This window comes from Sciurus vulgaris (assembly GCF_902686455.1).
Source record: "Sciurus vulgaris genome assembly, chromosome: 9".
NCBI lineage: Eukaryota > Metazoa > Chordata > Mammalia > Rodentia > Sciuridae > Sciurus > Sciurus vulgaris.
This window is the reverse complement of record NC_136469.1, coordinates 108075607-108086729: the sequence shown is the minus strand read 5'-3', so window position 1 is coordinate 108086729 and position 11123 is coordinate 108075607. Positions and strand designations below refer to the sequence as shown.

The window sequence follows — 11123 nt, the reverse complement described above, 5'->3', positions numbered from 1 at the left end:
TGTGTTACTTTGGACCTTAACAAAGGATCACCAACTTTTACTTTAACATTGTACTTTAGAGTTAGGGAAGAGAGAAGTGGGAAGACTTAAAAAAAAAAAAAAATCTCATTTTCTTGATTTTCTGGCTTTCAATTTTCCTTTGGTAACTTTTTTTTCTCAAGTGAAACCAGACTTTCTCATAATATGAGTTATTTGCAATGTTCGGAGTGCTTTTCCTAATATATATTATTCTCGTTGATTTACCTGAATAAGATTATAGGACAGTTAATATTAGGAGGAAATCACAAATTGTTGGAATAATCTAGAAATTTATGGTCTGAGTAATGAAACTATAAATATTAATTATCTTTATTTAGCATCTTATAGTTCAATTCCTTTTTAAAACTCTATCAAGGACAAACTCTTACCTTAATTGCCTTAACTCAACAAAATGTGAAATAACACTAATCAGAAATTAACTTCAGTGTTAATGTCATAATCACACACTCTAAAACAATTCAGGAAGACAGCTGTATGTAAACTATCAAAAAGGACACATTTCAAAGAAAATGTAACATGTAAACTCTTTATTTCACAACAAGTTACTAGTTTAGTTTGTATTTAGGATCATGAATGTACAGAACACTTGAAAAAATTGAAATATTTTTGCCACACACTTACAAAAGCTTCTCAAAATCATGAAGCAGAACTAAAGTAGAAGCCATTTTCATCACAAACCGCAAAATTTTATTATGTGAAGTAACTACATACACTTAATGGATGCAAATAGCCGCTATTACAGCAATTTATTGAAATTGAAAATATTTCCATTTAAGTCAATAATGTCCTAAAAGTATGTTCATTATCCCTTTTTGCTTGGCTACATTTCAGTTATCACAGTATGTACTACTCAGAGTCAAAGGGTCCAGGTACATTCCATTGTCTAACAATAAAAAATTCATTTATTTATTAAGTCAAATATTTCAGAAATTGTTTGAGGATCAGAAATCAATTTGAATTTGTCTGGTATCACAGTGGCTTATTTATATTCATGCTTCTCTTCTCTTCCTCTCCTTGTCCATCATAACATATAGGTATATATGATATATATACATATATATATATGATGTGTATATGTGTGTGTCTTGGTTAGAAAAATGAGACTAGTTAAGAGAAAAACCTTTCAATAAGGAATAGATTTAATGAAAATATTAATCTGGACAGACCACCCATGATTTTCACTTCAGGAAAAAAAATAGATTCTTAAAATATAATTACTGGATTAAAATGCAATAGGAAACAAGATTGTAACACAACCAGAATTTCTTTGTAGCGCTTTCATGTCCTTTTACTCTCAGATAAGTATTAAAGAAAGGATTTCCCACACACACACCAGGTCTTTTGGTTAATATTGTTTATGAATCAAAACCTAATGTCTGTAACTTTTTTTTCTTAAGAAAGGCGATCTCTCCCTCTCTCCACTGAAAACTTCTGTCTTTGAGTACTAATCTTTTTTTTAACTTTTCTTTTCTTTCTTTCTTTTTTTTTTAAATTTGTTTTAGGTGGACACAATATCTTTATTTTATTTTGTGCTGAGGATCAAACCCAGGGCCTTGTGCATGCTAGGGGAGTACTCTACCACTGAGCCACAACCCCAGCCCCAAGTACTAATCTTCATCACCTCAGCTTCTATACTTAACTTCCTCATTTTTCTTACTCCCAAGATCATGCACCAATAAGATGAATGTTCTTCAGTTTTAATAATGGCTCTTTTGTATTCCAGTATCTCGGTACACTTTAATTAATAATATCTCATCTCCTGAAGTATGTATTCTTGCTTCTCTACCATAGGAAAAGGGCTGTATTTCCAGCCCTTCGAATGTCTCTATATGAATCTTAACCACCAATTAAAATGAAATTTTCATTTGTGCCTATGATTCTGTTTCTTTATCCAAGTTATCCTCTCACCTGGAATTTGTGATCTCTGTTTTCTCACCTATTAACATATCGAATCCCCTGTTTCTCATTTCTAAACATATATCCATGAAATCTTCCCAATGTAGTCCTCCTTTTCTTGAATTGTATAAATAATCTTTTATTTATTTGACTATCTGTTCCTTGAGAGTTCATCTTTATGTTTTTAAATTACAAAGAACATTACTTTATATAGAGTGCTACATAAATACTTAAATTGGATTACTTTACTTTCAAAATGCAAGCACAGAAAATCAGAGCCAACTTTATGTTTAAATGTGGTCAATGGTGTTTGGAAAGTCCATTAGGAATTTATTTAATAAAGACTTGTTAATGGTTTTCGCAACTTCATAGTGGCATGATAAACCCTTCCTAGCAGTAAAAGACAAAGAATGGTCAACAGAAACAGTACCAATTAGAGATGACCTTCATATAGCATGACACTGAGAAACTGAATAAATTTGATGACTTCAAAAAACATATTTGGTCAGAGATAATTTTCACAATGTCTGTAATGGGACAAATGCTAAACCATTAAAGTATCAATTGGGTCACGTTAACCCTGGTGCTGAGACCAATGCAATAATCATGAATGTGACTTCTTACTCCATTAAACTTTACAAGACTGAGAATAAGCACTGGCATGAAAATTGGATCATTGTAATGCATATATTTACTAATTTGCTGTGTTTATTCAAATACTAGCTGTTAGATTCAATTTTGCTCAAACAAATCATCCTATTTAAAGTTCTTCTATATAATAGAAGTATAGAATGCATTTAGTTATAATACATTGACTTGAAACACAATTTCAGCTTTATAGTTATGGGCCCGTTGGTGTGAGAGTACTACCAGTTATTCTTTGTGATCTTCGGTCATTGTCAAGAAAGCAGTCCTCAATTTTATCCTTGTTCTTAAGGAACGATCTGGTCTGTTTTATGACTACATAGATACCTGAATATGGAAACAAACTAAAGGCAAAAAATCCTGATCATCACTTCCTTATTTACCCATATTTACTGTGCTTTTGTCCAGAATTGATCCATTTTAAAAACATCTTAATGAAATCTATCTTTAACTTACAAGAAAACGCATTCAAAGAATTGTCTGATTTTTGCTTATATCAAAACTTTATATTTAGTTAAACTTCTGGGGAAAATGTTCCCTTTCCCTACTGAATTCTCAGAACTCTAAGTACCTGTATTGTTTTTATAAACAACTCAACACTGTAGTAATTAATTTCAAGTGAGTCTAATTCTGTCCATGCAGTTCAAGGATACATAAAAAGTTACCATGTTATTGTAAATCTAAATGGGGAAAAAATGTGCTAATTGCATTTCTTTTTCAGAACTTTTGCATCCTGGTCATATATTTAGAGGCTAGATCTACATGAATTTACATTTTTATAAAATGATTCTACTAAATCCTTCTGCTTCAGTTATCTTTCTCATCTGTTTTATCCACTGTTTTGCTATAAGTGTTAAAAACTTTTTCTTTTTTTCATCCAGGGAACACAAGTCCCAGTAAATCCAATAAATCTAGACATAAACCACCAGGAAAAAGAGAAAGACTTTTTCAAAAGGTATTTCCCAAAATGGTAAAATTAATACCTGAAAAAGAAAGAAACAAAAACTGGATCGCCTCCCATTTGAAAATAAGTTCTTTTGATTTCTTGTAAAAAGGGTCTAAATGCATTTTGACATTTTCAGTCTTAATTTTAGAAATAATCAGTTTGTATACCTCTTTTTCTGATCTGCATATTTAAATAAAACTGCTCAAAATAATAGTAGCTTTGAAAACAAAGGGCTTATTTTTATATACAAGGAATGTAAATAGAAAATCATCTTTTATATTTTCATCAATTTTATTCTCACTTTTAAATACTGTCAACATTTAAAGTCTAGTTAATAAAACACCAATGAGAAAATGAAGGCTATTTATATCAAGCATTTTAAGTACTTTAAAGTGTAGTCATGCTCAGATACAATTGAAAGAGCCCCAAAGTCAAAACTGCCCCATGATAATGAGCAAGCTGTAGCTTAAAACATGTGAACTAGCCATAAAAAATTTAATGAAGTATTTTATTTCTTCATGGATACTTTATTTTTCATTTATCCTGAAATGAATGTGCACGTTAGGACATCCGCCAATACTCAATATTATAAACCTGAATGCATGAATAATCTACAAATGAATATATACATAGCCAAAGTTTAATTGGCTTTCCATTAAAAAAAAAAAGGCCGTCTCAGTGGACATTTTCATTAATGTTCAGTTCCTGCTACTTTTCTCAGAGTAGAAAAGCAAAGCGAAAAAAAAAAAAAAAAATCAAATTCAGCCAGGTAATACCCAGTGAAATATATTTTGATTAAGAAGAAAAAATCCTATATGTTCCCAAAACATAAGTATAATCATGCCAGAGCCCCACTCACTGACCAAAAGGAGGAACCCCACATTACAAACTCATGTGTCAAATATGTAAGTGATAGCTTCATCATCAACTCTTTTCAGTCCTCGATCATAAAACTCTTAATTATGATTTTGCTCTTGGCATTATAAACATTTTTTAAAATTTATCTTCAAGAAGACTGTGGTAATTCTCCAGAAAATCAGGTTGTATTGAATATATATGGAGCTCATATAAGCAATTGATATGCTAAATGACTAACGAATATGATCATTGAAGCCTAACTTTAATTCCCTTCTTAACCAGAGATAGTTGACAAGTATTGATAGTCTTTACATAGAATGAGACCTTATCAGCACTTTTTCTGCTGCTGTCTGTAGAAATATAGACAGCTGCCACACTAATGTTCATTGAAAATGTCTCTAAAAATTCCACCTTCAACATGATTTTGAGGCTTGTCCCATTTTCTAGAAAAGAGAACAGAACCTTTTATAATGTAGTTGTGAAACTGTACCCAGAACTCAGGAGGAGGAAAAGGCCATTTGTGATACAGACCTAAAGCTGTTTCCCAGGTACATAAGGTCTAACAAATGTTAATACCATATATTCAAGAGCATACCCTCAATATGACTTGCAACTTAATTTGCTAAATAACTTATTAACCATTAAGAGTACATGCAACTACTCTTCCCTAATGCTTGTTGACTCAGGGACTGTAACACTCTTAGCACTTAAAGAAAACAATTATCATTTCCCTTTGCATTTAATTTTAGAGTGGGCAGATTTTAGCATTTCAGTGTTAACATCTTCATGCTTCATAAATATCATTAAGCAGAAAATAAAATGGATAAATGCAACATTTTTCCTGAAATTTTTTCACTTTGCTTTTCAAAAAATGGAGGCTCGTAGTTTCCATTCAAGTTTGCAAATCCTCAGACTAAATATAGTTGAAGTTCTGCTTAATATTGAATCAGGAAATGGACTGGATTAAAGGATAGATACTAACTGGTCATTTCATAAGTCATCTGTAATTGGCAACTAGCTTGATTTAATTATTTCAGATTGTATTCATAGATCATGATATCACTTTCCACCCCATAAATTTATGCAACTATAAGTTGTCAATTCACAATAAATAGTTTTTAAGAATTAAAAAATAATGTCTTCTGGGTAATGAAAACATCTTGGAAAGAAATCCAAGGAAATCATGGATTTGTTTTTAACAAAGTGTATCCCAAATGGGGCAGATAAATAAAAATCAAGAAAAAAAAATCAAGTAAGCAACTTTTTTGGCAAAAAAAGTTATTAAATATTAGGCATTAGTCCTCCATTACAATGATAGTTATAGTTAAGCAAAATACATATTAAATGTATTTCATCTTTAAAATATGTGTCATATAACTTATGAGGCATTCAGAATCTTAACAGGACACCTGTGAATTAAAAATACATATAATAATATTTTAACCTACTGGATCTGACAACTATAAATTTATGTAAATGAAACTAAAAGTGGTTATTTTATTTACCTATGAAGGTCTTAAAATAGTTACAATACTATTCAGATTTTAACCATTGGATTCTTCACATTTTAATTTGACCCTCATATTACTGAAGTACAGCAGATTACATCAGATTTAGTCAGATATCTTATGATTTTTTGTTTAGTAGTAGAATTTATAAGTAAAGATAGCCAACCCAGTAAACCAGATTGAACAGTGCAAAAGCTGTTGGGAAAAATATTCTTGAGTAGGAGTCAATTTTGGCAATGCGTATGTGAATCCTTCCTTCCCTCCAAGATCCTGTTCTGCAGTCTTCAAAGCAGCAGAAGAAGCTGGCGCAATCTTTTCCCTCCAAACACTGATACCCATAATCATCTTCTCCTTGCGGCAGAGAAATGCTATTCATTGGAATCAGAGTGGATCCAGCATGGAGACCAGGGGATAGCTGACAAAATAATAAATTAGTTTTTGAGACAAAAAAGTAGCATAAACCCAGATCAATTTGTTCCTTCAAGAAAAACTCTGGGAGACTTATAAGCAATACAAGTAATAGTGATTTTCAAAAATCAAGTATTTTCAATTTTAATGTATTTTTAGATTACAATTTACAACTGCAACATGTAACTTTCCTTACATTCCAAAGATTATGTACAATACAAATAACTTAAAAGTAAATATATATTTTATGCCTTTAGAAAGTTGGTCCACCAAAATATTGTCAACTTGAATCTAATACTTAAATTAGAATAAACCCTATATTTCTATGGTATGTTACACTAAAATATTTACAATGCAATATATGTTTGAAATATCTTGTTATTTATTTTTGTAATAATGAGAATAAATAACAAAGAAGACATTTTAAAAATGCAAAAAGCATAAGAAGTAAATGGACAAAAAAAAATTGAGAGTTTGTAGTGTATAAGTACAAAGCACTATATTTTGAAGAGATGTACAGAAGCTAAAAACCTAGATTTGGGAACAATTGGTGTTCAAAACTGGTCATTTTACCACTCTAGCTATCATCATAGCTCGAATTATATTAGCACCTAATTTTTGTGATGGCTATGATGAGTAAATTTCATAACTCCCATAGAATGATCAGTGCTTCATCTTACCTGGTAACAATAGCTACCACTATTATCAGGATTACTTGGAAAACATATCAAATTAACATTTCATAATGCCAGTATCTGAATAATACTTAGAGAGAAAAGTGTTTTTGAAAGTATCATAAATCAGGCAATACCAGAATATTATAGAGCAAGAAGGCAAGCACTTTAGAGTTGGACGGACTGAAATTCTAGCCTGGCTGAGCAGAGTTGTATAAACTTGAACAGGAAATACAATTGCTCTCTTGCCTGAGTCTTCTGCTGTGCAAAAGTCACAATAACAATACTGTAGCTCTGTTTGAGGATTAAATGAGATGATGCCCATCAAGCACCAAGCAAAATATGTGAAGCAGCAAGTGTTCAATTTTAAGCAGATAATAATTATTGTTGCTGTTACTGTTCTTTTCACCACTGACTCCCAGTAAGGGCGTATCATAATCAACTATAGAATATGTAACAAGACAAAAAGTGATAAGCAATAATAACAACAAAATCCTGAACTTAAAAGAGTTCCTGGAAAAAATTTAGTAAATTTTTGAATAAAAAAGCATGTAAAATATGCATGAAGACAGCAGTTTTAGTAACTGGTCATTCTGAACGTCTGCCTATTTCAAGGGTTATCTAAGTTGTAATCTAACAACTTATTATAATCAGTGGTTTTATTACCACAATGCTAAATAAAATGCCATTTTATAAAAATTATTTTAACTTGATCTTAATTCTTTCTAATGTGAATGTCTACCAAAATTATTTTAGTTTGAACTTTGAAAAAGATAACTCCCACAGCAAGACAAATTAAATACTTTATGGAAAAGAGTTTACAAATTAAACAAATATAAGAATTTCTTGAAATTTGGACCTATATTCAAAGTCATTCTATTTTTTTTTAAAGAAACAGAATCCAAGCCAGTAAATATTAAAAATTCATGATACTCAAAATGAAGCAAAAAACTGCATGTAGTGATATTTAAAAAAGATGGAAACATGCAGTCATAATATCCATATTGGAAACAAAATGTTCAGCTTGGAGATGAGCATCAATGGCCTAAACACAAATAAATTCATGACTGCACTTGGACATATTGTAATAAACAGAGGTGGCTTATTATGCAGGGTTAACGACAGTTCTTTTGAGGGTGAACCTTGTGGTACTTGACTAGACTCTAACATTTTTGTGGAGCACTAAAATTATGTAAAAAATGAGACCAATTGATATTCATTTCCTTGCCACTTAATACTTAAATAGCATATTTTCATATGCAAATCAGAGTGAAACCTAATTAAAATACAAGTTTGTTAGCCGACACTTTTAAGGTTTATACGGTTGAAGACATATTTCATATATCCCTATGTCACTCAGCACTGCCATAAACAGAAATATGGTGTCAGAAGATATCATTTATGCATGAGAGGAATGATCAAGGATGAAAGTGCAGAAAAATGGAGAAAATCTGCCAGCAGTTCAGTTTATGAATGGACTAATCTGGTGGTCACTGTTATGGAGATTCTCTTTTAATGATACTTGGACAATTTTCTTGTTTCTTGCTACTCCTTTCCTCCCTCCAAAAAACCAAATTGATAAATTAAAAGAAACTGTAGTTCAATTAATAATGAAAGTGAACAGAAATAGACTCTATCTAGGCAGAAAAAAATACCAAAGCTCTGACACAGTATCAATAAAATAAAATACTGCTGACACACAGACTTCTGAGTTGGAAACCACTGAATGATTAATGGGAAGAATATATACATTCCAAACTGCACTTTCTGAAGTACAACTACACTATCCTGGCTGCCCTCCAAGATAGCATACTTTGTAAAAATAAAAGTAAATCAGCTAAAGTGATATAAAAAGACACAACACACTGGAACAAGATTTTCTGTTAGTATTATTATAGCTTAGAGGATAGCCCTTGTTTTATTATTTTCACAGTCACTAAGATTAGAGTTAAAAATAATTTTCAGAAATTCATTCCATTCCCACTACTAAAGATACATACATCAAGTACAAGTTTACTATTATATTAATAATATACTGAAATATATTATTTCAGTATATTATTAAATAATATATAATTTTATCAGTATTAAATATACTGATAAAATAATATTTTCATCACCAAGACAAATGTCAAATAAAGATTAAGAACTAGATAAATCATCATTTAATATAAAATGCATACATTTAGTAGTATGGTTTAGATATGAGGACTCTCCCAAAAGCTCATGTGAATTTAGAGATAATGATTAGAGTATGAGAGGAGAAACCTAATAAGTGGATTAATTCCCTGATGGAATTAATAACTATAGGCAGGTAGAATATGGCCAGAGGAAGGTTACTGGGTGTGACTCCAGGGTCTGTATATGGTCCCTGGTGAGTATAGCTCTCTCTCTGCCTCCTGGCTTTTATGTTCTTAGTTGTTTTCCTCTTTCATGCCCTTTTTTTAAAAAATTATTTTATTTTTTTATTTTTACAGACTGCATTTTGATTCATTGTACACAAATGGGGTACATCATTTTGTTTCTGTTTGGATTCATACCATTTGTGTAATCATACATGTACTTAGGGTGATGATGTCTGTCTCAGTCCACTATTTTTCATAACCCTCCGTCTCTACGTAATCTAAAGTTCCTCCATACCCTTCTACTATGATGTTCTAGCTCACCTCAGGCCCAGCTATGGAGTAAGCACACCATGGACTGAAACACTGAAATAGTGAAACAAAATACATTTTTTCTTCCTCTAAATTGTTCTTGTCAGGTATTTGGTTCACAGTGATGCAAAGGCTAACTAAAACATAAAGTTATGTATTTATTTAATTACTATTTATACTATATGCTAATACCATGCATGTTATTAGTAATATAAACAGCAAATATTAGATAAATTTATTAATGTTATGAAATGCTAATATTACTCATTAATTCTCCTTGTAAAACATTATATGTGAGAATGCCAACCTAAGCACTGGTTTTCTCTACCTCTCTTTTATAAATCTTGTTTAAGCATCAGTCGGAATGTTCAAAATAATTATGAAATCCGTGTCAGTACTTAAAACAGGGGGTGGATTTTGGTGAGGGGGAGTAGTCAATCTGCCTGTTAGAGTTTGTGAAAGTCAAAGACCAAGGCCAATGGAAAAAAATATATCTAAGGTAAAGGCATCTCAGAAATGCCAAGGAAATGGAAACATGCATGTGGAAAATATTTTTTTCCCAAAACTCTAGAGATGTTCCCCTAAGGGAGAAAGAATGGCACATTAAATAGGATGGAAACATGGTGTCAGCTAAATGCCCATCCTGGATCAGCTGTGCTGATTTGAACCAGCCCTTGTACTGTGCATGCCCAGAAGTCGGAGGCTGGCAGATGGTGGTTTGCTCATTGTGGGAACCTCATAACTTTTTGGAGGACAATAATTAATAACATCCCACCATCTCAGGGAAGATTAGGACTCCTTTGGCGGTGTTGGAATGTTCCAGTAATGTCCTCATTGTCCTAATATTTATCATTTAGAGAATGTGTGTGTATATTTGGAAGCAATGAGATGGTATGCTCCCCAACACACACAAAAATGAAATCCGACAACTGGAAACGCGACACTTAGAAAACACACTTGCAGGGACCACTGGAGAATAATCATTAAGAACTTCTGAGGTAAACCAACAATGCAAAAGAAAAAAGTGATATGGAACTGTTAGATATACTGACTCATAAATCAGTAAACAAGAACATAATCCTTGTAATTAGTTCACTCAAAAGTACTTAAGCTGATAAATCCATTATAGGAAAAGCAAAGGGAGAACAGCTAGAAAATAAGACCTCTCAGAAATTCAACATGTTAGGATAAGTTTTAAAATACTCAAAAAAAAAAAAAATCTAAAATAAAATCTTGAGGAAATTCCCCATCCTATACAAGAAAAAAAAACCTTACTGAAAATAATGATACAAAGAAAATCTAGAATGTACAGTTAACCTAGGAAGTATAAAAGCATCTAACAATAGTTTTTAGAGGACAAAATAGAAACCTATTGGAACAAAGAATCAAAAAAATTCACAAAAATAGCAGAGAGGTCTATTAAATATTGAAGTAAAAAAAATATACTGATATTTAAGAAATATTTTACACCATGACAAACACAATGGAAAATGTT

At 31.4% G+C, this 11123-nt stretch overlaps 1 protein-coding gene across 1 annotated transcript in view; it reads right to left on the bottom strand.

The window, feature by feature from the left end:
* Positions 1 to 549: 549 nt before the first annotated feature.
* Positions 550 to 11123, bottom strand: part of GABRG1 (gamma-aminobutyric acid type A receptor subunit gamma1) — a 93119-nt gene continuing 82545 nt past the window's right edge. The window contains exon 9 of the mRNA XM_079154859.1: positions 550 to 6307. Within this exon, the coding sequence (XP_079010985.1) occupies positions 6038 to 6307 (270 nt within the window). The 3' untranslated portion in view covers positions 550 to 6037. The remainder of the gene's footprint in view (positions 6308 to 11123) is intronic.